The 26,900-nt window shown below is 40.1% G+C and overlaps 2 protein-coding genes across 6 annotated transcripts in view; one reads left to right on the top strand and one right to left on the bottom strand.

The window, feature by feature from the left end:
* OTUD4 (OTU deubiquitinase 4) overlaps nt 1-17,283 on the top strand; it is a 53,055-nt gene extending 35,772 nt beyond the window's left edge. For 2 of the 3 annotated variants that reach the window (XM_045019070.1, XM_045019072.1), the window contains 8 exons: nt 710-872; nt 2,481-2,598; nt 3,996-4,051; nt 4,645-4,728; nt 5,627-5,762; nt 6,302-6,565; nt 7,487-7,527; nt 14,567-17,283. In XM_045019070.1, coding sequence (XP_044875005.1) covers nt 710-872; nt 2,481-2,598; nt 3,996-4,051; nt 4,645-4,728; nt 5,627-5,762; nt 6,302-6,565; nt 7,487-7,527; nt 14,567-15,820 — 2,116 coding nt within the window. In that variant the 3' untranslated portion in view covers nt 15,821-17,283. The remainder of the gene's footprint in view (nt 1-709; nt 873-2,480; nt 2,599-3,995; nt 4,052-4,644; nt 4,729-5,626; nt 5,763-6,301; nt 6,566-7,486; nt 7,528-14,566) is intronic. The other variant, XM_045019071.1, reaches the window with a different exon arrangement.
* Nucleotides 17,284-26,330: 9,047 nt separating this feature from the next.
* The window catches only part of ABCE1 (ATP binding cassette subfamily E member 1), a 29,109-nt gene continuing 28,539 nt past the window's right edge, over nt 26,331-26,900 (bottom strand). For all 3 annotated transcript variants that reach the window (XM_045020016.1, XM_045020015.1, XM_045020013.1), the window contains one exon: nt 26,331-26,870. In XM_045020016.1, the coding sequence (XP_044875951.1) occupies nt 26,823-26,870 (48 nt within the window). In that variant the 3' untranslated portion in view covers nt 26,331-26,822. The remainder of the gene's footprint in view (nt 26,871-26,900) is intronic.

Below are 26,900 nucleotides of genomic sequence, written 5' to 3'. Positions count from 1 at the left end.
TGCTCTACAGTGTCTCTGAAATTGTAGGGGTTCTCAGACAAACATTCTGCATTCTCCTGTGAGTTTGCCATTGTCTTGAGGCACCAACAAATCACATGTTCTTGGCTATTGTTTGCTGTGGTGTCGCAGTGACTATGGAAACTTTGGAAGACTTAGTCAAGAAAGGAAAGTTGTGAGGGTTTTTATGTGTTTTAAGAGTACTTTGTCTTTTACTGTCTGGCATTTCATGGAGAGATGGAGTATATTTTGTTTATATGGCTTCATCAGAAGTTCAGAATAACGCAAAATAAATTTAATAGCATTAAGAAGAAAAACATGTTGTGTATTCTTTTATTGAAATGCATTTATTAGCACTTGAATGTATATATTTGCCCTATGTTAGGATGTATAATACCATGTGAAATAAGAAAGGGAGAACACTTTATAAATTATAGGAGAAAATGGACAGGATCCAAACTTCTGTTTTAGTACCACCTAGGAAGAAACTAAAATGGAATATGTTGTAGATGGAACACACTTTTTTCCCCCTCTTAATCCTGATATTTGCAGTTACTATTTCACTATAAGCTTCATGGGACCTGAATAGCTAGTACAGTATGCTGTATTTTCTCAGCTTTCCCCAATTGTAATTCTGGGGTAGCTGAACTCTCACACTTGGTATCCATTTGACTATTTCTTTTGACAATTTTTTGGTCTTCTTCCCCTACAGAAAACCAGACAGAGAGAGAGCTGAAGATCTGGACTACATTAGCAGAGATTGTAACTACTTTGGCCTGTCCCCAGAGGAACGCAGAGAGAAGCAGGCCATAGAAGAATCTCGCTCACTTTATGAGATTCAGCAAAGGGATGAACAAGCTTTTCCTGCTCTTTCTGTATGTATGCTTCAGTAATTGTAGGTAATAAGGTATTTTTAGTGTAGGATTTACAACCTGCCAGTGAATTATTAATTTGAAATTTAGTTCTCTGCACTTGTGAACTTTTCTTATTGCTGTTGAAAAGTTAAATGTCTTGTCTTGCATCTCTTCTGTATAAAGTTAAATAAGTACAATATATAGAACTGTATATTATAGATCAAGACACTTAGCAGTTTTCCTTAGAGAATTTCAGATATACGGTAAGCATTGGGATGTAATGACTAGAGTGGTCACTGAAGCCAGAGAGCTCCTTGCTCCATCCATGTAGAAATGGACCATGTTCCAGCAGATCCTTTAGGCTCAGCTTGGTTTCATGCAAGGAATTTGTACATCTCCTGTACAATTTACCCAAATCCTGCCTTTCCTTTGTGTAGAACTACTCTAGTTCTGCTGTTGTGGGCCCTCTGACAGAGGTGGGAGCAGGATTTGTTCTGAGTTACAGTTCTATTCTGACTATAAAAATATCAGTGTGGGTTATAAGACGGTCTCAATTTGTCCAAGTGAAATCAGTTTACTTAGAAGTAAAACAATGGCTTTCCTAACTGCCAGTTCTGCAGCTGGGATTTGAAAATCAAGCAGGGCTCTAACTTGTTTATGAATCGTCATGAGTAATGAAGATTCCTTAGGTTGAATTCTGTTCTTACTTACATGGAACTCAGTTATCTTCAGAGGAGCTGAATAGGTTTAACTGAGTGTGGATTTTAGTTCTTCATTTGAAATTTGGTCGTCCCTTCTGTTGATGCATGAGTCAGGATGGAATTCAGCTTCATCTCCAGTAGCTTGTTGCCTCTGCTGAACTAACTGGAGTATAAAAAACATACTTCGTTTTTTAAAGTAAGCAGATATAACTCTTAATACATACAGGGAACAGATCTGCTGGATAAGAAGCTGTTGTCTTCAGTCTTTGTAGTTTGGGGTTTTTTTTGTATTTCAGTCCTGCAGAAAACTGAAGTAGGGGAGACAGGCTGAAATACTAATAGGTGTTAGATTGTGAGGGTAATGGGATTTGAGAGAGACCTTGAGTGTCTTGCTATTTGGGGATGACAATTTCCAGGCAGAGGGCCTGATTCTGCTTATCTTAAACTTTTCAATGGTGTTATTCCTCACTTCCATCGTTTATTTATGAGAAGAGAATCAGGCCCAGGAGAGCTTTCTGGAATCTCCTGGTGAGTAAAAAGCAGAAATAGACTGGAAGAGACCACCATCTTGTTGCAGTGTGGCAAATACTGTGATGCTCCTGCTCAAATATGGAGGAATATTAGGAATTTAAAATGGAAGAATTTATAGATTCTAGAAGTGGAATAAAACTCCAAGGTTTGTCCATGTAGCCTAATAACCTGAGCTCTTGACTCAAAGGTGAGCCCCACCCTCTCAGAATGCAACGGTGGATTGGGTGGGTAGAAAATTTGAGATTAGAATTCTTTCCTCTGCCTCCTGCTGAAAATAAGCTTGCATTCATGGAGGCCAAGTGCGGTAATTTTAGATGATGGCACATTGTTTTATACATTCCTATGGCTAAGCCTTTTTATATGAAATGCTGAATTTTGCTTCTCTCAATTTCTTTAGAACCATTTAGTTTGTCAGGCTGCTACGCAGACTGCTGATACTTGCGTAAAGCTCCGAGCTGTTACTGAGAAAAGAAACGGCAGGGGGAAGGCAAATATGGAAGAGCGAAAGGATAAAGGTAGTGTAAAAGAGAATTTTTCTGGACTAAACATCATTAGCTTTTATATTAAGTAACCAAGTCTGGGATTTTCAAAGCTGGGGATGTGCCTATATGTGGATTTATGCATCTGACAGGGTACAGGAGGGTAATTTTTTGTGACAATGGTCAAGTGCAATGTAGTTGTATGCTTTAGGGAGACAGTGCTTGTTTTTTTTGATTTATGGGTGTGGTCTTTGGGTCAAACAACTTTATAGGAATTTTCAAATTATGTGGGAGGGCACACAACGGGAGCTAAATGCTGAAAAGCTAGGTCTTCTGATCCACATTAAAGTAATTAGGTGCCGGCTCATACTGAAATTAGTGCCAGATTAGCATTGCAGAAACTGCTGATGGAGAAATGCTAGAGATACTTGCTCAAGTGGAAAGAGGGTTCATCTAAGACAAAGCAAGTAAAAGAGGTTAGTGCCTAAAGTGATTTTATCTAATAAAATTGTAAGGGCAGGGAAAGAAACTGGAAGAAAAGTGTGTGAGTGAGAGATTTAATTTAAAAGTATGTTTGCAATTCAGTAGTGTTGGAGAAGGGTGAGCGGTGTGAGATTTCCTTCTCCCATATTCCTCACAATGCTTTGCATATTTGTCAGGTAACTCCTGGAGGAAAGATAGGGTAACTAAGCTCTCCTACTTCTGGTGGGGCTCATTTTGTGGTGGCGATGGGGAAGAAGGTTGCAGTTGTATAGTGGGAGAGCAGGCAATTGTTGAGTCAACACAAAATGCATCTGCTAATCTGCTTTCTGGCCTGTCAGTCTTGTTCTATATTAATCTTTTCCCTGCTTCCCCCTTCTTTATTGCATCATGTTGAAGCTCCTTGGTCTTGCCTTCAAGGATCTATCCTTCCGCATGTACCTATTTTTGCCTCTTTTCACCTCTGTCCCCTTTTCTCCTCTGCTCTGATAAAGACAAATAGGCATTGAAGTGCCTACATCTGATTCACATTTTTTGAAAGTCTCTGCATCAGGCAGAGTAGGGACCTCATCTTAGGTCTCCCACATCCAAGGTGAGTGACCTAACCACTGGACTATTGGCTTTTCTAAGCTGAGTTGGTCTCTCTCTTTTTATGTGAAAATTTTCATAAGGTCTTGCTTTCGTCCCAGTGCAGAATGAAAACAAATTCTGAAACCTTGAAAATGTTTGTGAAACAGAAATTTTGTTTTCCGGCCAGCCCTACTTATTTCGACTTATTCTGCTTTCCACGTTTATGCTATTTTGAAGTAACATATAATTGAGCTGAAGTAGAAAGGTCATGATAAATCTGAAGATTTAACTCTGGAAAGACAAATTGTTATATTGGCTGAAGTTGTGACTATTATAAATGCTTTGATGCTTCATTTACAATGTTATATCTTTTGATATTACAGATTCAAATTCCAGGCAGGTCCACTTCAGTCAGAAGTTTGAGTCAAATTCATCTGAGGTAATTTAAAGAAAAGAGAAACCAATTCTTTCTCCCTCTCTTGCCCTGTCTCCCTCCCTTCTGTATATGCAGTAATTAGCACAGCATAAGGTGGCTAGCAGAGAGTTAGTTGTCTTCAGAGCCAAGGCTACTGCTGCTGCTTTAGTACTTTCTGTAGATTATTGTAGGAGGGGGACTTGTCTTATTTTTGACCTTCCTCAGAACCTTTTAAACGTCTGTTTTATGTAGTCTCTCTCTCTGCAATGTAAATTCCACAACTTGGGCTATTAAGAGTGCTTCTGAACCTGGATCTCTATTTGCTAGTGTACCCCATATGTTTGCAGTGTGGGTCTCTGTTCCCCTCTAGTGATTGTACTTGACAGGTTTGAGACTGCATGGTTTAGGATCTAGAGGTTCTCCTGTGATCCCTGCTGCCAACAGATCATCAACAGGCATCACTTTAGGCTTGCCATAGTAGCAATCTGACAAACATTCACTTGATGGCCAGCCCACCTTTTAACAAAGTGTTGTGTGCTTAATATCTTTAATGGCCATTTTCGTAGGGAAAAAAATAAATAGAATAGCACTGACTCTCCATTTGAACTTTGTAATAGAAGAATGGTGGAGATGACAAGTATCCAAAAGCTTCATCTCCTTCGAAACAAGGAAAGACACAATCTCAATCTCCTGCTGAACAAGTAAGAAATGTTTGTTTAACCTTTGGGTTTTTCAGTTATGAGGCCTCAGTGCATTTTTGCCATCACAGCCATATAGCTATTGAAGATAATTACTTTGTATTGTGGTGGTCCCCAAAGCTCCCCAGTTAGGATTGGAAACCCATTATGCTAGGTGCTATATGAAGACCTGGTCCCTATCCAAAAGACCTTGCAATTTAATTGTAAGGGTCATTCCAGGAGTTTGAGTAAGGGTTAATCCACATCCACCTTTTAAGTGAATGCTACTTGGGTTAAACACTGTATCTTTTTTTTCTCTCCAGCTATTTCACCTTCTGTGACTTTCCCAGAGACCAACATCATTCCCTCTATAATATTCCCAGCTTCTGCTGGTCTAGAAAATTGTTTAAACAACCTTGGTTATGTTTTGATAGCACCAACAGGCTTTGTGGTTGTTACCATCCTCTGATCTGTGCTATTGTAGCACAGTATCATACAAGATGAGTATCTGAGCAGGCCCGCTTGCTTCATTTAGTCAGTGGCTTTGCTTTTTGGAGGTGGAAAAACTGTAAATACATTTATAGTTGTGAGAGTTGCTGAATTTACTACTTGGAAATGGAAGCCTGATACTTATTCATCGTATCAGTACAACCTTTTCTGGAGAGGTGACCCCTAGGATGAGAGGGTAGTTCAGTCTCCATGCACACTGAATTAATAAGACCAAAGGTGGCTATGCGATTAGGATTCCTATTTTGTCAGTAGCTTGTTAGCTAATATTACTAGATGGTGTTCTGCTACTGTAACAGTGGCAGCTTGGTTAAGTCTAGATTGTCAAATCTTTGTGAATGGAATTTAGGCTCTTACTCGAAGTAAGCATTATCTGTGAGCCCTACTAACTTCACTTGGTCTCTTTGCTTTATAGAAACTGACAGAACACTTACCATGTGTAAATCCAACTCCCCCTCCACCCTTCTCTGAGGTGCATTTGCCTCCGACAGTGCCTTCTATTACAGCCATTGTGCCAGCCTGGCAAAATGAGCCAACTTATCGACCAACAGGTTTGAAGAAATCTTCTTTGGTCTACTTCAGAGACTTATCGTACCATGTTCAGAACAGTCCGTGTGTAAAAATGACTTCAAATTGTCTGTGGGTGGGATTTTGAAAAGCAGACATTGAAAGATAATTAGATACGCAACTCTCCTAGTTAGCTTCAGTCATCCATATAAATGTGTCATTGCTAATTAAAATAGTTCACATGACCCTTTGCCTCTTAAGGGGAAGAAGGTGGGGGGAGTATTACTATTCCATTCCAGCGTGGGTCACTTAGAGATTCAGCTGTAAGATTCAATTCCCTTTTGTCTTCTATAAGGGTATTTTTAACTAATGCAAGTGATAAGATTTTTGTTACCACTTTTGGATAGACTGTACAGTCCCTTTCTGAAAATTGTTCTTTGAATTGAGCCTTCGTTTTCCCTCAGCTTAAATAATTCATCTTCCCGATGTTTTAATCCTTCAGTTACTTGCTATCTTCTCTCTCTATAATGTACTTTAGCCAAATTGTGTGTATTCATTTATTTCACTCTTCCCTCTCTCTTAGGTTTTCCAACCCAAATACCTGTTTCTTCATTGATGCCGGCCCCGACAACTGGACCTGATTCTGTTGTATCCCAGGCAACATCTGCTCCAGTTGCTGGAGTTCCTGTGTCAATACAAGCAGTTAACCAGCCTTTGATGCCTTTGCCTCAGACACTGAATCCTTATCAGGACCCATTGTTCCCTGGATTCCCTTTTAATGAAAAGGGGGAGAGAGCCATTGCACCACCTTATTCCCTTTGTAATACTGGGGATGATCTGCCTAAAGGTAGGAAACCTTTATATTTTACTCTTTCTAATGGAATGTCTTTGTTTAAAATCTGGATGAAGGAGAGTGAAATGTATTCTTTTAATTTGTTTCTATAAGTGTGGAAAGATTTAACAGTTGCTGTGCTACCATTCTTTGTATAAAAAATAAGTAAATTGTACTGTTCATTTTTAGCTTGTGCTGCTAATGGTAATTATTTTAAGGGGTGATATTCAGAACTCCATTGTGAGCTTTTCATGGCTCATAATCTGATTCACCAATTTACTTTATTGCATCAGAGAGAGTCCGGTTTTGTGTAGCATACATTTAAAAAAAATATGATTTCCTTGACCATATTATAGACATCTGTTCTCTGTTATGGTAGTGAAAAATAGCAGATGGAATCTCAGAAATTTGAACCTTACTCAGCAATTTTCTTACTGGTCTGGGAAAAAGCATATTTTAGCATTTTAAAAAGAAAAATACAAGGAGTTCATGTAGAACATACCACACCTGACTGGATGGTGTGTTCATTTTGGTAACATTCTCTCTCACATTTATAAACTGAATTTGGTTCCTTGAGCTATTAAAACTGGAATTTAAAACTGCAGTTGAGTTTCAGATCATCTTATATCAGTCCAAGGAGAGTTGAACCAGCTGAAGTAGCAATATAAAGTGTTGAACTTTGCTCTACTAGAACTGTAGCTGAAAATTTGCACAGGATGAGATTGATTTCTGGATGGGAGGAAAAAGTGTGGGTGGGTGGGTGACCAGATGTCCCAATTTTATAGGGACAGTCCCCTTTTTCTTGTATAGGCTCCTATTACCATCCACCCCTGTCCTGATTTTTCACACTTGCTGTGTGGTCACCCTTCTGTGTGTGTGCATGCATGTGTATTTTTCTTAAAGTTTTAATTGACTTGATTTTTTTTTTCCCTCTAGATAAAAGTATTCTTCGATTTTTCTTTAATCTTGGTGTGAAGGTAATTATCCAAACTCTCCTCAATGATAATTTTTTTACTTAATCTCCATCTCCCACATCCCAAAATGGCAACTTTATAGAGGAAAATAAAAAACTGAGTGGTGGGTTTATTTATTTATTTATTTTTAAATTAATACTAATGATACTATTTTATAGGGTGATTGAGTGGCTCAGGATACTGATAATGAAAAACATACATCTGCTTACCTCTGAGTTGCTGGTTTAAAACCAGCCCAAATCAAAAGTGACTGAATAGCATTACCATTGTATGGCTGTTTGGTGACCTGTGTGGAAAGGAGCTTGGTGGACAGTTTTCAGAGGACAGATGTTCATGTCACAGAAGTCACCACCATCACAATTCACAATAATTGTAACTTTTTTGGCTGGCAGCTGAGAGACCAAAGATTGAATGGATCATGAGGATGGTGCTCTGTGACTCCTAGAAGTGGTCCATCTATGTCAATGATGAGACATTGACAGGGCATCATGAGGGAAAGCTGTGCTGCTGCTGTTTATACTGTACCATTTGTGTGGCTAGAGGATTTCAGTGTTTAGGACTGTCAACTGGATATCCTTCATAAGCAAACAAAATTCTTACAGATATGTAAAATCCATATGGAACGCTACAACTTGTTCAAGCTGTTAATTTTTTCTTGGGGGGGAGGGCGCTCTGTTATGAAAGTGCTATATTCTATTCATAGGTAAGGCTAAGATTTTGCTCTCCATTATGTGCTTTTTCTTTTGCACGTGCCCCCACTTCTAAGTCTCAGTCCTTTCCTCTTCAAGTTGCCTGTGGGCAACAGACTCTATTTTTACCTAAATTAGAAATGACCTGGACAAGCTGTTCTTAAATATGGGACTAGGGGGGTGGGGGAAATAGGTGTTAATCATGTTTTGAAAGGTGTTTTTGGACGTCTTATCTCAAATATAACTTCTTAAAAACTTCAGCTAAGGTTTATTCAAAAGATTTTGATGAATGAGATGTAGCACACAAGACTAATGTTCAGGTTTCTGCCTTTGCGAGTTGTTTGTTTGAATTCCAGTATCTCAGAAATGGCTAGCTGAAATCACTTCAATTTGAGCAAGATGTTCTCTGCTGGCAACAGGCTACATGTGCAAAATTTGGAAGTGAAAGGGGTGTTTACTGAGGTTTTTAGTGGTGACTCCAAAATCAGGCATATAATTGAAAGTAAGCCTCAAATAAGAATAGGCTACCCTCTCTCCCTTACCATGTTTTGAAAACATTTCTCTTATCTCAAATTTTATATCAAACAGTTTGAAAGATTTTGTTGAGATCTCGTACACAGAATCACTTTTGAGACCGGAAAAGTTATATTTAGGAAATTAATTCCTGGTCAGTTAAATGTGTCAGAATAATTCATTTGGTGCAGAACATGAAAAGGGAACCAAAAGACTGAAGAGATGAGCTCTCTTTCTTTTCAAAGTCTATCTTTTAGCTGGAGTTCAGGCTGCAAGTATGTGCCAGTAATTTACAAGTAAAACACCTTATAAGAATGTTGTTCACGCTTTGTATTGCAGTGGCATGAATCTGAATTGGGGTCCCATTTATCAAAAAGCAATTGTTAGAAACACAGAGAATTTAAACTTTAATCTCAAATTAAAAGAATTTAAAACATTTTGAAAATTTAGACATACATAAGAACAGCCATACAGGGTCAGACCAAAGGTCCATCTAGCCCAGTAGCCTGTCTGCTGAGAGAGGCCAATGCCAGGTGCCCCAGTGGGAGTGAACCTAACAAGTAATGATCAAGTGATCTCTCTCCTGCCATCCATCCCCACCCTCTGACAAACAGAGGCTAGGGACACCATTCCTTCCTCATCCTGGCTAATAGCCATTAATGGACTTAGCCACCATGAATTTATCCAGTTCTCTCTTAAACGCTGTTAGAGCCCTAGCCTTCACAACCTCCTCAGGCAAGGAGTTCCACAAGTTGACTGTGCGTTGTGTGAAGAAGAATTTCCTTTTATTTGTTTTAAACCTGCTGCCCATTAATTTCATTTGGTGGCCCCTAGTTCTTGTATTATGGGAATAAGTAAATAACTTTTCCTTATTCACTTTCTCCACATCACTCATTTTATATGCCTCTATCATACCCTACCCCCACGTCTCCTCTTTTCCAAGCTGAAAAGTCCTAGCCTCTTTAATCTCTCCTCATATGGGACCCGTTCCAAACCCCTAATCATTTTAGTTGCCCTTCTCTGACCCTTTTCTAGTGCCAGTATATCTTTTTTGAGATGAGGAGACCACATCTGTACACAGTATTCAAGATGTGGGCGTACCATCAATTTATATAAGGGCAATAATATATTCTCCGTCTTATTCTCTATCCCCTTTTTAATGATTCCTAACATCCTGTTTGCTTTTTTGACTGCCTCTGCACACTGCGTGGATGTCTTCAGAGAACTATCCACGATGACTCCAAGATCTTTTTCCTGATTAGTTGTAGCTAAATTAGCCCCCATCATATTGTGTATATATAGTTGGGGTTATTTTTTCCAATGTGGATTACTTTACATTTAAATTACATTTTGTCATTTTGTTGCCCGATCACTTAGTTTTGTGAGATCTTTTTGAAGTTCTTCAGTCTGTTTTGGTTTTAACTATCTTGAGTAGTTTAGTATCATCTGCAAATTTTGCCACCTCACTTTTTACCCCTTTCTCCAGATCATTTTATGAATAAGTTGAATAGGATTGGTCCTAGGACTGACCCTTGGGGAAACACCACTAGTTACCCCCCCTCCATTCTGAGAATTTACCATTTATTCCTACCCTTTGTTCCCTGTCTTTTAACCAGTTCTCAATCCATGAAAGGACCTTCTCTTTTATCCCATGACAACTTAATTTACATAAGTGCTTTTGTTGAGTGACCTTGTCAAAGGCTTTCTGGAAATCTAAGTACACTATGTCCACTGGATCCCCCTTGTCAACAAACATGTGGACCTCTTCAAAGAACTCTAGTAAGACACGATTTCCCTTTACAGAAACCATATTGACTTTTGTCCAACAATTTGTTCTTCTATGTGTCTGACAATTTTTTTCTTTACTATTGTTTCAGCTAATTTTCCCAGTACTGACGTTAGACTTACTGGTCTGTAATTGCTGGGATCACCTCTAGAGCCCTTTTTAAATATTGGCGTTACATTATCTAACTTCCAGTCATTGGGTACAGAAGCTGATTTAAAGGACAGGTTACAAACCATAGTTAATAGTTCTCAACTTCACATTTGAGTTCGTTTAGGACTCTTGGATGAATGCCATCTGGTTCCGGTGAGTTGTTAAGATTATCAATTAATTCAAAAACCTCTTCTAGTGACACTTCAATCTGTGACAGTTCCTCAGATTTATCACCTACAAAAGCTGGCTCACGTTTGGGAATCGCCCTACCATCCTCAGCTGTGAAGACTGGAGCAAAGAATCTCATTTAGTTTCTCCGCAATGACTTTATTGTCTTCAAGCGCTCATTTTGTATCTCAATCATCCAGGGGCCCCACTGGTTGTTTAGCAGGCTTCCTGCTTCTGACGTACAGAAACCTTTTTGTTGTTACCTTTTGAGTTTTTGGCTAGCCATTCTTCAAACTCCTCTTTGGCTTTTCTCATTACATTTTTACACCTAATTTGGCAGTGTTTATGCTCCTTTCTATTTACCTCACTAGGATTTGACTTCCACTTTTTAAAAGATGCCTTTTTATCTCTCACTGCTGCTTTTACATGGTTGTTAAGTCACGGCGGCTCTTTTTTAGTTTTTTACTGTGTTTCTTAATTTGGGGTATACATTTAAGTTGGGCCTCTATTATGGTGACTTTAAAAAGCGTCCATGCAGCTTGCAGGGATTTCACTTTAGTCACTGTACCTTTTAATTTCTGTTTAACTAACCCCCTCATTTTTGCATAGTTCCCCTTTTTGAAATTAAATGCCACAGTGTTGGGCTGTTGAGATGTTTTTCCCACCACAGGGATGTTAAATGTTAGTATATTATGGTTACTATCTCCAAGTGGTCCTGTTATAGTTACCTCTTGGACCAGTTCCTGTGCTCCACTCCGGAATAAATCGAGAGTTGCCTCTCCCCTTGTGGGTTCCCGTATCAGCTGCTCCAAGAAGCAGTCATTTTAAAGTATCGAGAAATTTTGTCTCTGCATCTTGTCCTGAGGTGACATGTTCCCAGTCAATATGGGGATAATTGAAATCCCCCACTATTATTGAGTTCTTAATTTTGATAGCCTCTCTAATTTCCCTTAGCATTTCATCATCACTGTCACTGTCCTGGTCAGGTGGTCGATAATAGATTCCTAATGTTATATTCTTATTAGAGCATGAAATGACTATCCATAGAGATTCTATGGAACATGTGGATTCACTTAGGATTTTTACTTCATTTGATTCTATCTACATTTTCTTTCACATAAAGTGTCACTTCTCTCCCCCCGCCCCCCAATGACCTGTTCTGCCTTCTGATATATTTTGTATCCCGGAATGATTGATTGTTCTCAGTCCACCAGGTTTCTGTGATGCCTATTATATCAATATCCTCCTTTATCACGAGGCACTCTAGTTCACCCATCGTATTATTTAGACTTCTAGCATTTGTGTACAAGCACTTTAAAAACTTATCACTGTTTATTTGTCTGCCCTTTTCTGATGTGTCCGATTCTTTGTGAATGTTTCTCGTCTGATCTGGCCCTTACATTATCCTCTTCCATCCTCTGCTCCTGACTATAACCTAGAGAATCTCTATCAATAGACTTTCCTCTAAGAGAAGTCTCTGTCCGATCCATGTGCTCCTCTGCAGCAGTTGGCTTTCCCCCATCTCCTAGTTTAAAAACTGCTGTGCAACCTTTTTAATGTGCCAGAAGTCTGGTTCCACTTCGGTTTAGGTGGAGCCCATCGCTCCTGTATAGGCTCCCCCCATCCCAAAAGTTTCCCTAATGAATCTAAACCCCTCCTCTCTACACCATCGTCTCATTCATGCATTGAGACTCTGAAGCTCTGCCTGCCTACCTGGCCCTGCACCTGGAACTGGGAACATTTTTGAGAATGCCACCATAGAGGTCCTGGATTTCAGTCTCTTCCCTAGCAGCCTAAATTTGGTCTCCAGGAGTCTCTCCTACCCTTCCCTATGTCATTGGTACCTACATGTACCACAACCACGGCTCCTCCCCAGCACTACACATAAGTCTATCCAGATGCCTTGAGAGATCCACAATCTTCACACCAGGCAGGCAAGTCACAGTACGGTTCTCCCGGTCATCACAAACCCAGCTATCTATGGTTCTAATGATTGAATCTCCCATTAACACCTGCCTTTTCCTAGTGACTAGAGTTCCCTCCCCTGGAGAGGTAACCTCAGTAGAAGAGGGTACCTTAACACCATCTGGAAGGAGGATCCCAACTATGGGAAGGTTTCCCTCTGCTGCCATTGACTGCTCTGCTTCCCTGGGCCTTTCATCCTCCTCAACAGCGCACGGGCTGTCTGACTGGAGGTGGGACAATTCCACAGTGTCCTGGAAAGCCTCATCAACATACCTCTCTGCCTCCCTTAGCTCCTCCAGTTCCTCCACCCTGGCCTCCAAAGCCCGTACGCAATCTGAGGGCCAGGAGCTCCTTGCACCGAATGCACACACATGCCACCCGCCCACAGGTCAGGTAATCATACATGCTGCACTCAGCGCAATAAACTGGATAGCCCCCACTCTGCTGCTGGGCTTCTGCCTGCATTATTTCCTGCAGATACCTAGTTAACGAAAGGGTTTTGTTTAAATCATGAAGTTTTGAATGTAGTTTAGTTTTACAGGTTTTAAAGAACAGCAAGTGAACCTTGCCCCCTTCCCACTCCCCTTCCAAGCTCCCTTGCAAAACTTCCTGTTAGCAGCCCTTGTTTGCAAAGCTCCCTGGTCACTTGTGCACTGCTTTTTAAGCATGGGTCACTAACCAAAGAGTAGAATTGCTGACAACCTTTGAGGGCAGATATGTCTCTTTCTCTCATATAGAGAATCTCCTGGTCTGGAAACTGGCTGTTGGGTTACCATGCCCACTAATGCCACAGAAGTAGCCACTGGTAAAATTCTTGGTGTCCTATAGGCTCCTTCCATATAGGCCTGGGAAACGTCAGCACCTTTAGTGGACGTGATAATCCAGCAGCTCCCAGACCAAAGGAGAAGACGTACTTGCAGTAAGTGCAAACTGTCTGTTTTCTGTTAGTGCATATTAGGTGGTGACAGAAATTCAGTTAATGGGCTGCAAAATGTGATCTCACTTAAATATGGCTTTTGAATTTTGTGGGAATGAGCCTCATTTCAGATGTCTGCAGATCTGTATGTGCATGTTTCAGGATGAGGTAACACTGTTTTTTTCCTCAGGATTTTGAGAGAATGGATATGTGGGTCAAGTGTCCTTTTAACACCTATGATTCAAGAAAGTATCTAGAACAGCGGTCCCCAACCTTTTTGTCTGGCGGGCGCCAGACGAAGGACTGTGGTGGCGGTCGAGCATCCACTGAAATGCTGCCGAATTTCGGTGGCATTTTGGCGGCGATGCCTCTCTATGATGTCGCTTGTCGGCGGCAAGTGGCGTCATCGAGAGGCATTGCTTGTCAGCGGCAAGTGGCACGCCGAAATGCTGCCAAATTTCGGTGGCATTTCGGCGGATGCGCAACCGCCAGCCAGGACGCGGGCACCACATTGGGGACCGCTGATCTAGAAAACCTGAACACGCTTAAAAAGCATAGCTACAACTTAACTTGCTCTATTATGCTTTCTGTTGGTCTGTGTTTAAGCATTTTGACAGCATTCTTTCTGTATAGTCAAACTGTTTCCCCTTTCACACAGCAATAGGGATTTTTTAAAAAATGATTTTAAACCCATAAAAATAGGTCAAGGGACTTGAGGGCAGATATTGTATATAAAATTACTTTCATCTCCTTTAAAATAAATTAACTGGGTTTCAAGTTGACAAATTACTTTACAGTGTGATATTTTACATCTGTTTTAATTCCTTAGTAGACTGAAACATCTTTGTTTTGCAGGCATACAGCTGTCCCATGTGGGCACCACATTCTTATTTGTACCCTCTGCATCAGGCCTATCTAGCTTCTTGTAGAATGTACCCAAAAGTTTCTGTTCCTGTATATCCTCACAACCCTTGGTTCCAAGAGGCACCACCAACTCAGACTGAAAATGAAACTGCACAAACAGACAGACACTTTCCTATGCAGAATGAGGCCAGATCTGATGATCAGAGTCTGGAAGCTGATACTAGGTCTCCATCATTGCCTCTGATTATATCTACAGCTCAGGTGTCAGAAAGTCAAGGACAGGTCTGTGTAGAATCTGAGAACCTAGTGCAAGCTCTTCAGTCCGATCAAGATGAGTCAGTGAGAGGAAAAAACATGTTCCTGCACCCACCATTTGGACACAATCAATTTTTAGGAGCTGTTCCAATAGCACCTCCTTTTTTCCCTCACTTTTGGTATGGGTACCCTTTTCAGGGTTTTATGGAAAATTCAGTAGTGAGACCTAATGTTATGTCACCTGAGGACAAAGGGGCAGCTGTTAGCCCCTCAGCAAATATATATCTGGCCAAAGAATGCAGTTCTCCAGTTCCAGTAGCAAGCTGTGTGGAGCATCTTCAGAAGGTAGAGAGTGAAAGTAACTCCAGTGCCATACCTCTCCCTATGGCTAGTTTGAGCAGCGAATGTGATGTACTGAATGAAACCTCAACCAGGATGCCTAAGATGGAGCAAATATGTACTGCTGTTTCTCCTGCAAAACAGGCGAAGGCTGCACTACAAAATCGTTCTACACAGATGCAGGGGATCGAGGGGCAGACAGTGGTGTCACATGCTTCACCATCAGTAACAGAGCCACCAAAAAATGAAATGAAAAGTAATATTCCTGGTCAGAAGGAAAAGCCAGAGAAAGCCAGAGATTCCAAGGCTACTGATAATTTACAGGCCAACTTGGTAGAAAGCAGGGCGCACAGAACAAGAGAAGAGAGCTCTGAAGATGAAAATGAGGTGTCTGATATGCTGAGAAGTGGTAGATCCAAGCAATTTTATAATCAGACTTATGGCGGCGGCAGAAGGCCAAGAAATGAATGGGGCTACCCATCTAGTAGGGGAGGATACCAGTACCCAAGAAATGAAGAAGCCTGGAAAGGACCACCCAACAGAAGCAGAGATGAAGGTTACCAATATCACCGGAATTTTAGAGGGAGGCCATATAGAAATGATAGAAGAAGGGCAATCATGGGAGATAATCAGAGGGGGCATCTAGCATAAGCATGTCTTCTTAGAAAGTTTCAAATGCCAATACAAATTTCAAGGAGAGACTTATAAAATCTTTCCAGATTTTTCTTTTGTTTTAAGATAGGGAACACTTGTAACCTCAAAGTAAGGCCTGGGGGGAAACGAACTCCTAGTCCTAGCATTAAGTTTCACGGCAATTAAATATTAAGTTTCGGTTTAACTTTTTCGAATTCTGGAATTTTTTCGAATTCTGGAAGTAGAAAATAAAATTATTGTTTTAAAGTATAAAAACAATACAGTTTAGTATTGAAAATTTTCCTTAGAGGTTTCAGTTTGTGGTACAATAAAATGATAAATATTAAAATGTTTACTGGAATGACACAAATATAGTATTTGACATGATCTAGGTTCTAAAACTGATGTAGTGTTGCACCAAATATAAATGTATATTTTATCATACAATGCCTTAGTTCTAAACTGAGCTAAAGGAATACTCAGCCTGCCACACTGTTGTTTTTGATATGCTTCCAACCCAAAGGCCTTTCATCTCAAAATCTGTCAAACTTGAATGTTTCTCTTTAGTGTGTTACATCTATGGCAGTCAGCTGTGTCTTAGATATGCTGTATATATTCTTTTAATATTCATAGGGTATATTTTTGAATTTTAAAAAGCATTTGGTGAAATCAAAATTGAGACAAGCAGTCAAGAATAGCTGTGTGTGAATCGATAGGAAATTCAGTGGAATGGCTGTTTCCACCAAGAATTCTTAACACTGGTGTGACTATAATGGTGCCTATGCCAATTAAATATTTACAAAGACAATAAAAATGTAGATGCTATGCATTTCCAAAATATTCTGCATCTGTTATAATAGCAGAATTTTTTAATGCCACTTTAACACTAATGCACTGACAAATCCTAAATATTTTGTGAGCAGAGATGCATAAAATACATGTTACATTTTTGTTTGTTTGTATGATGAGCTACTGTTGAGCTTTTTTGTTGCACTGTTGATGCAAATTGGTTATGCTTTGCATGTACAACTCATTGCTGGAACTACTTTTTAAAAACAAGATATATGTGGTTTTCAAATATATATTCTCCAGAATTCAGAAGAAAGCGGCTTCTGCCTTATATTTTTACACTGTCAGAGTTCTGATTGCTGTTTCTTCTGACTCTGAGATGATCTCTGCAGTGTTCCTGATTATTGCCTTTGCAGTTGGGATATTCAGCTATCCAAACTCAGAGAGAGTGCAGTGTGCACACTATTCACTCAGCTCTGTTGCTTTGTAAAATTAACTGTTGTGTATATTTTTATATCTCTGTATATACCAGTGTAAAAGGTGATGGTGCCCTTTTATTCATGTCTGAGATTGTATACCTTTGATCAGGAAACTTGAGTGATACTGTTATACATGTGAAGAAGCAATTCTTTTCAGATGCATGCCATGTATAAAACACCTAATTAAAAATAAATGTTTGTCCGTTCACTTTCTTTTTAAACTATGTAAAACCACTCGTGTAATAACATGGTCAATCTTCTGGTTCTGTTGATATCTACAAATGGCATATCAGTAGAACTTGGTGAATTGCTACTACATTTGTGGCTACTGAGCTGAACTCTGCTTAGCAAAATATACATTAGAGTGCATTTATAAATGGAAATTGTAAAGTCTGTACTGTTTTTACCTGAGCAAGAAAAATATTTAAATCAATTTGAGTGGAATTGTATTTAGAAATTAGGTTTAGCCTGCAAGAGTGCTATTAAAAATGAACACTGGAGGGATGTAATAACTAAGCTTTTGCTTCTCTATTCATATTCAGTGGTTACATAAAATAATGGGGTGATGGTTAGCTAATAAGGTTAAGGAAGCTACTCTTCACATTGTGTACCTTTCTCCCACCTGCTCCTTACAATATTGCTCTTTGAACTCAATCCAATGCTCACTGAATTCTAGGGGCATTGGAACATTGCCAAGTCATATATGCCTTTGTATGTTTTGAGTAAGGTGATTTAAATTTCTCTCAATATGTGGAGAACTGCACTTTCTAGAGAGATTTTCTCAAGGGCTGATGTTAAATGGAGTGTGATAGCATTGGTACGAGTGGACTTTCACTTTGAAAAGTGACCTGCAGGATTCAAACATTAAGCTTGTGCCCTGTCTTTCTGCGTTATGTGTAAAGGAGGCTGAAAGGTTAGGATTTTTTTTTTTTTGGCTTGTGTTTCAGCTTTAGAAATAATGAATGTCAAGTCTGGTTGTCTTTGGTTTTCCTGGTAGACTTGTTGGGAGAAGGGAGGTCTCAAAGCTTGTTTGTCAACTCTAAGGCTGTGATTCAGCAAGGTGTTCAATAGAACTCACGTGCTTAAGAAGTCTAGAGGACTGCACATAAAGTGATGCGTATGGGTTAAGTACCTCTGCTGAATGGAGGCCTAGAGCTCTGTCCCAACCAGAACCTGAGGGGACCCAATTACAGGTACCAGGTTCAGGTTAGGTTGGAAAATCATCCAGCCTGCTCAGGCGGGGTTGCCTCTGAAGAACTCCTCCTACCTGTAGGGTCAGCATAGTGGCAGCTGCATGTCCTGCTCTTGCCTGCCACGTTGCTGCCCTCTGTGTGTACTGCAAAATGAGTGTGCTGGTGAGTTGCAGCACCTCTCACGTTGCAGCTTTCACAGTATGCAACAGGGCAGGCTGCTGCTGGTGTGCCATCAAGAGCAGGAGGCAACGATACCACTTATTCATTTTGGGAGAAGGGTTGGATCAGCTTGAGTGGACTTGGGTCTGGTTTGGGTCCAGGTCTGGCTTAAAAGGTAGTCCTGAGCAGACCCCAATGGAAGTCTGCTACCTGTAAGTGGCAAGGAGGCTAATAATATTTCATCCAAATTATTAGTCATTGAAATAAATAGGAATTGACAAAAACAAGACCCAAAGAGTCTGAATAAAAACTCCTCCTCTCTGTTGCTCAACTTTCATTTTCAACAGTGATATAATTTTTCAGTAGTTCTCTAGTCTTCTGAAGCTTGTTCTGCACTTGAAAGTTTTGATGACACAGCTGTGTCTAGGGCCCTACCAAATTCACAGCCCATTTTGGTCAATTTCATGGTCATAGGATTTTTAAAATAGACAGTCTCACCATTTCAGATGTTTACAGTGTTGTAAAGAGCCTGACCCAAAAGAGGGTCAGGGAGGTTGCAAAGCTATTGTAGGGGGATTGTGGGATTGCCACCCTTCTGCGCTGCTGCTGCTGGAGCCAGTGCTGCCACCAGCAGCAGCACAGAAGTGAGTGTGGCAGGGTTTGGGGGTGGGGGCAGGGCCGGCCTTATGGGTGGGCAACTACCCAGGCCCTCATGGTCAGGGGATGCCATGGTTCTCCCCCTTCTGCCTCCAGCCCAAGGCCCTTTAACCTCCTGAGCATTGGGCCTGGAGCAGAGGAGGGACAGGGTGGGAGTCCCCTGACTGGGGGTGCCCCAGCTGTGGGCTCAAACTGTGCAAGAGGTTCCAGCTGCCAGTCCTGATGGGGATGGGACTTCCTCTTTCCCTCCAGGGGCTGGGTCAGACCCATCTCCAGGAGCCTCCCCTAGCTGCAGGAAGCTGGGCTTTGAAGGCAGTGCAGCCAGGGGAGAACTCAAAGTTGGTTTAATTTTTAACTTACATTTTCAAGTTGAATTTTCACTTTAGAAATGTATTGGTACCTTTTCAGTCAAGGACCTTGGTTTAAAAAGCCAGTTTATACTGTGGAGTGTGTATGTAAAGGTGCCCCCCAGCTCATTTTTTTTAATCGTTTATCAATACTTAATGGTCCAAATTATTTTTTGTAGTACACTGAAACTTGAATGCTCTTTTCTTTTATAGGTTTTACTCTTTGGAATGGGGAGGCAGTCTGATTTAATGATTAGGGCATGGAAGTGGGAGTTAGAGCCACACATCTGCATCTGCTCTAGGAGCTAGACTAGTGTGATTCTGTGCTCTGCTATTAACAGTGTTGGGTGAGTGAGTAATTTAGCCTGTTTCTAATTCTATAAAATGGAAATGGGACTCTCCTTTATAAATCACTTTGAGATCTGTGGATGAAGTACTACATAAGTATTTTTTCCCCATTGGAATCTTGACATATGGACAAGAGAAGAGAAACATTTGTAAGTGTAACAGGGAACTGAAACAGGAACTTAAAGAAACCTTAAGAACAAGTATTAAATTATTGCATTTATGTTGACCAAGCAATAGGAGTCCATGTCTATGCAAAGATCTTAATTTTTGTTAGGTGGTGTTTGCAATTTGCTTTCCTGCTTTGATCATCATCTTCTCTTTCCTTCTCATATCACTACTGACTGTTTATAGATAATGAAACTCTGCATGCTGATTCCTTTAAAAACTGCAGCATAAACTGTTACTGTGAGGGCTCGTCTTTGTTTACTAATCTTTAACAGCTATGGTACAATGGATATTGCTAAATCCCTGAATACTTTCTTGCCAATATGCTGCTGTTTCTGCCATGCCTGATTAGTCTCGTTGTCTCTAATTATTGTTGCTAACAATGCCTACAACTGCCTACAATTATTGCTAAAATACTCTGAACCTGTGGTGGCCAGTGTGATTTTTAATGGTACCAGTCACTGAAACTGCTGCTAGGCATGCATTAATGTTACACAACTGTCTTGACAGCTTTGTCTACACAGATAGATAGATATAGATATATATTTTTTAAATAAAGATTTCTACTGTTGCTAACATTGGTTCTCCTGTAGCAATGCAGGGAGCTCTAACAGACAGCTATGCCTCTGGCAGTAGGGTGACCAGATATCCTGATTTTATAGGGACAGTCCTGATTTTTGGGCCTCTTTCTTATATAGGCTCCTATTACCCCCACCCCCCATCCTGATTTTTCACATTTGCTGTCTGGTCACCGTATCTGGCAGTGCCATACAAGTTAAACATTTCTAATCAATAAGATGCTGGAAATGGTAAGGCATCAGGGTCTATGTGGGCCCAGTCCATCCCTGTACCAAAGTTTACACCACTAATCCTGTTCTAAGAGATCTGGAATCTCTGCTCCACTGTGAGGCCTAATATTCCAACTGAAGTGCTGAAGGCCTCCCCTTTTACTTATATCATGTGTTTGACTGAGGAGTTGACTGACTGCAACCTGCTCTGCCAGTAGGGGTAGCATTCCCTCTCCCCCCCCCCATTTAGATCTAGTCCTTTCTCTACAGATTCTCAATGTTGTACACTTTTCATAGGTCCAGCAGGCTGGTTTGTTTAGTATTAAGCAGTGTCCTTTTCAGGCCAGAAGAGACCAGAATGATTGTCTATAGTTTGACTCCTGTACATTACAGGCTCTAGAACCTCATTCACCCACTCCTGTAATAGGCCTATAACCTCTGGTTGAGTTTCTGAAGTCTTTGTTCTTGATTTAAAAGATTTCAAGTTATAGAGAATCCACCATTTGCTCTAGTTCAAACCAACAAGAGACTCAGGGTCCAAGTTGCAAAGGACTATGAAACCCCTCAGGCTCTCTGCCAATCTGTCTGGGAAAAATTCCTTCCTAACAGCAGTTGCAGCTGGGCCATATGCAATTGTAGGCAATATCATCATGCCCTCCTATCCATGAATTTTTCAAGATCACTCTTGACACTGGTTAGGTTCCCCCCCCCCCCAATCCCTTGGAAGGCTGTTGGGGTCCATTTTATATCTATTTGTTCTTGTGCCTAGTGGCCATTAACTTTAACTCCTCTTCCTCACTGGTGTTTATCCCTCTGATGTATTTATAGAAAGCAAGCTTCTCTGGCCTGAGCCTGCATGTTGTTAGACTAACCAAGTCAAGCCCCTCAAGTCTCAAAAGGCAGGTGTTCCATTCTTCTGATAATCCTCATAGCCCTTCTCTGTACTTGTTAAGAACATAAGACTGGCCATACTGGGTTAGACCAAAGGTCCATCCAGCCCAGTACCCTGTCTACCAACAGTGGCCAATGCCAGGTGCCCCTGAGGGAGTGAACCTAACAGGTAATGATCAAGTGATCTCTCTCCTGCCATCCATCTCCACCCTCTGACAAACAGGCTAGGGACACCATTCCTTACCCATCCTGGCTAATAGCCATTAATGGAATTAACCTCCCTGAATTTATTTAGTTCTCTTTTAAACCCTGTTATAGTCCTAGCCTTCACAACTGCCTCAGGCAAGGAGTTACACAGGTTGACTGTGAAGAAGTTCCTTTTGTTTTAAACCTGCAGCCTATTGACTTCATTTGAACATAAGAACAACTGTACTGAGTCATACCAAAGGTCCATCTAGCCCAGTATCCTGTCTACCAACAGTGACCAATGCCAGGTGCCCCAGAGGGAGTGAACGTAACAGGTAATGATCAAGTGATCTCTCTCCTGCCATCCATCTCCACCCTCTGACAAACAGAGGCTAGGGACACCATTCCTTACCCCAGTTCTTATATTATAAGAACACGTAAATAACTTTTCCTTATTCACTTTCTCCACATCACTCATTTTATATGCCTCTATCATTTCTCTCCCCCCAGTCTCCTCTTTTCCAAGCTGAAAAGTCCTAGCCTCTTTAATCTTTCCTCATATGGGACATGTTCCAAACCCCTAATCATTTTAGTTGCCCTTCTCTGAACCTTTTCTAATGCTAGTATATCTTTTTTGAGATGAGACCACATCTGTACGCAGTATTCAAAATGTGGGTGTACCATGGATTTATATAAGGGCAAAAAGATACTCATTCTCTATCCCTTTATTAATAATTCCTAACATTCGGTTTGCTTTTCTGACTGCCTCTGCACACTACGTGGACATCTTCAGAGAACTATCCACCCTGACTCCAAGATCTCTTTCCTGATTAGTTGTAGCTAAATTAGCTCCCATCATATTGTATGTATAGTTGGGGTTATTTTTTCTAATGTGTATTACTTTACATTTATTCACATTAAATTTCATTTGCCATATTGTTGCCCACTCACTTAATTGTGAGATCTTTTTGAAGTTCTTCAGTCTGTTTTAGTCTTAACTATCTTGAGCAGTTTAGTAGTATCATCTGCAAACTTTGCCACCTCACTGTTTACCCCTTTCTCCAGATCATTTAGTTGTTCCAGTGTGAATTCATCTTTCTTAAAGATGGTAGACTAATACTGCAGGTGTCACCAGTGCCTTGTACAATAGTAATAAGATGTTTGTCTACTGGAAATACTCCACCAGATGCATGCCAGGAGTGTATTAGCCTGTCTCATGGCCATACCAAATTAGTGGCTCAGTCATCCTGTGATCATGTAATACACTAAACTTTATCCTCCTGTTTCCCACTAAGTCTCCAGCTTCTAACAAAACTTCCTGGTATTGGTCCCTAAGTTCATGACTTTGCACTATTAAATTTCATCCCATTTCTACTATTTCAGTTTTCAAAATTGTCCAAATCTTGTATTATCTTCTGGTTCTCCCCTGTATCTGCAAATTAATAGCAGTCTAACTTTTTATGCCAAGCTCATTAAAGAAAATGTTAAATAATATTGATCCCAAGACTGATTATTGAGTAACTCCACTAGTAACCTCCCTTGAGCCTGACAATTCACCTTTCAGCATGATGGGCTGTAGTCTCCCTTTTAATCATTTCCTTACCCACCTTTTGATTCTTATATGAATCCCCATCTTCTCCAGTTCAAAGATTTCCCATATGGAACTGTATCAAGTGCTCTACAAAAATCCAGGCAGATTAAATTACTTCACTTCATTTTGTTTGTCTAGAAATTATTTTCTCAACAGGAAGATGAGATTGGTCTGGCATGATCTACTTTTTGTAAAACCATGTTATTACTATTTACCCTCTGTCTTTAATTACTTTCAAATTTGTTTTAAGATCTTACATGCAACTGAGATCAAAACTAACAGGCCAGTAGTTTCCTGGATCCCCCTTAAATAGTGGTGGTATATTTGCAATTCTCCAGTCAGAAGGTCTGACTGAGAGCAAAGATTTTTAATAAATCTGTACAATTGGGCTTGCAATTTTATGTGCTAGTTCCTTTAGTATCCTTGAAGATTACCTAGAACCCCCATTTGGTCCCAATAAACTGTTTAAGTTAGGCTTCCACCTCAGATGTGGGTAATATCTACTTCCCAATCCTCATTCACAAAAGCAGGAGACAGTAGTGAGGTGGCTAATTACTCATTAAAAACTGAGGCAAAATACCCTTAGGTGTTAGGTCATACCTATATTAATCTTTTATGTCCACCCTGTCCTCACTGCTTCATTCCATGTTTTCTTATTTATATAGTTAAATCTTTTATTACTGGTTTTAATTTCCTTTGCAAGGTCCAGCTTTGCTTTGGGCAGTTCTCACCTATACTTTTTCACCTCAAAGAGGTAGCTTTCCTTGGTGATCCATCTTGTCTTCTATTCCCTGTAGGCTTTCTCAAACTGTTTGAGCTGCCTGTTCATCCAGTTTTGGTCTGCAATGCTTTCCAATGATTTCCACCCCCTTGCTTGGGATGCAGGCTTCAGCTAATTTCCACAACTTTGACTTAAAGTAATTCCAAGACTACTCCCCTCTCAGATCCTTGTTCTTCAGTCCAGTCCACTTCTGTAACCAATTCCCTTAAACAAATTACATTTGCCCTTTTAATTCAGTTTAAATTAAATGGAAGGATAATCTAATATCACTTACACTAAGGTTGTCTCTTACAACTAGTTCTGTGAAATTCTTGCTATTTACTAATACTAAACATACTAATCACCTTTGTTTGGTGAAGAAATGTCAGCTTTTGTATATCCAGGAATATCTGGGCCTTATCACCATTAGTAGCATTTGCCATCTTAATAATATAAGGGAAATTCAAGTCTCCCCTAATCACACAATTCCCAGTACTATTAATTAAAAATATTAGAGGTCTTTATCCAGATCAGACCCTGGGGTCTATAGCAGAACTCAAGTGCTAGCCCCATGGAGCTTCTGTTACCATCCTTCCCCCAAGAGATTTTGACCCAAATAGTTCCACTTTCTGTATTCAGTAACTTCTAAAATTTCTGTATGTTATATAGTCTACTTGATTGTTAATCTTACTCCACCACCTTTGTCTTCCCTGAACAGCACCTACCCTTTGATACTGCAGTCATGACTACTATTTCACCATGTTTCCCTTATGCCTATATCTGGTTTTACTTCCTGCACCAGTAGGTCTACTTCTTCCATATTGTTACCCAGGCTCCTTGCACTGTCTAAGGTAGTACACAGCAGGTGCTGTAAGCTGCACAAAACTAAAGAACAGTTTGCACTGGCTTTCTTTCCCCCTAAATCCCTTTTAAGGATTTGGTTCTGATTAACAATGGCCTTAATGGGGAAAGGGCTATGTTCTCTAGTACTTTCTGTCCCCTACAACCTCTCAAGGCAGTTATGCTTGCCTGCTGGATACTATGGGGACCACAGTGGCATAGCTATGCCAGCACAAGCCCATAGTGCTAGAAGGATTTTTTTCTATTGTTGTAGGAGCACTATGTCTGAGCAATGGCAGCTCAGTTTGTAGAAGCAGTCTGTCAACCTACCAGCATCTATACCATGAAGGGGGCAGGGCTGTAAGGACAGCATAGCTACAGTGGGCAAGGATGTGGATTTTTCACAGCCTGAAATGCTGTATCTAAATTTTAAGTGCAGACCAGGCCTATGACAGAGTAGGACACAAATTTGGAGCAGCATAAGAGTAATCTCTGAAACTGGAATACCCTCCACAAATCAAAAGAATCTTGCCCTTAATGCTTCAGAATGAGACAAAACATCTCTTCAATACTGCATTTAAAAAAAGAACAAAAACCAAAACACCACTACCACCCCGTAAAGCTTGCAAAAAGTAGATGCCAACAGTTCAACCAGCTGTGCCTCCTGGACAGATCCCACCATTTTCTATAATAAATATACTTACCTACAACTTACTTCAGAAAAGCTACATAAAGAAAAGTTATGCTGCTAAAGAGCCATACAGATGGCTAGAAGGTTTGAAAAATTAGAGTCCTTCAACATGGGAGATTAAGCTTCCTCAGCCAATGCAGTTTGGTACTTCTGTTTTTCTTACGGCTGCTGTGAGAGCAAAAAACACACCACATCCTTTACAAGTTTATACTCTTCCTATCATCTTTAGATAAGATGCCAGTGAGGAGGACCAGTTCTCATTCCTTTTGTGAAGTAGATGAGTCTTATTGAGCAACATAACCCTACCTCCTGTACTTTAAAACCTGCTTGTACCACAAGCAGCTGGAGCCAGAAATCAAAGCAGTGACTATCAGCCTAATGCAGTATCCTCTATCTGTATTTAACATGTAGTTTGTCAGTTACAGATGATGTTTAGAGGGGAGTAAGACTTGTTAATGACTCCATTGAGACTGATCAATAAACATTTCAGATAAGATCTCTTGAAAGATAACAGCACTGAAAGTATTTGAAAACTCACTGTATATGTACTTTACAAGTAATTTTTTCTATAAAACAGTAAAGGATGTGTATATTACTTAGAAAATGATCAAGCAGTACCCTAGGGTGATCAAAGACAAGAACCATATTTTTAGATGGATATTTATTTATGAAACCCTCAGCCAGAGAGTGTGTCAAACTTGCTTTTAAAATCAGAGCAATTTCTATATCTTGACATTCTTTGAAACCTTCATCTTGTACAGAAAACAGCTTTCAAAGATTTTTAAAATTGAAAAACACTGGTCAGCATTTGGTATGTGAATAAGTTACATTTAGACTGAAAACCTACCCTAAATTTTGAAACAGCTGGAGGTTTATTCATAACAATCAGATATCCGTTTTGGAAAGTTACATGGAAAATATGACCATTATCACCAAAATACAGAAAGAGTGGCAGTTTCTGTTGCTCAGACTAAAATGTACACTTCTACTGGCTTCTGATGTTACACATAGCAATAATATTTTAAGCTCCAGAATGAGGGGTGTTCTAAAACCTGATTAAGTGTTTTTATATAACAAAGTGTTCAGATTTCCATTTGCATTTTTATAAACTGATTATGGAGATTCTCAGATTCCTGCTAGTCATCCAAGAAAAAGTAGTTTCCACTCTTCTTTTGTTCCACATCCTTTAAAAACAAAAAAAACAAACCCACAAG

Source organism: Mauremys mutica, chromosome 5 (assembly GCF_020497125.1).
Source record: "Mauremys mutica isolate MM-2020 ecotype Southern chromosome 5, ASM2049712v1, whole genome shotgun sequence".
NCBI lineage: Eukaryota > Metazoa > Chordata > Testudines > Geoemydidae > Mauremys > Mauremys mutica.
Note: the sequence above shows the minus strand (reverse complement) of the source record. Positions and strands in the feature narration are given on the sequence as shown.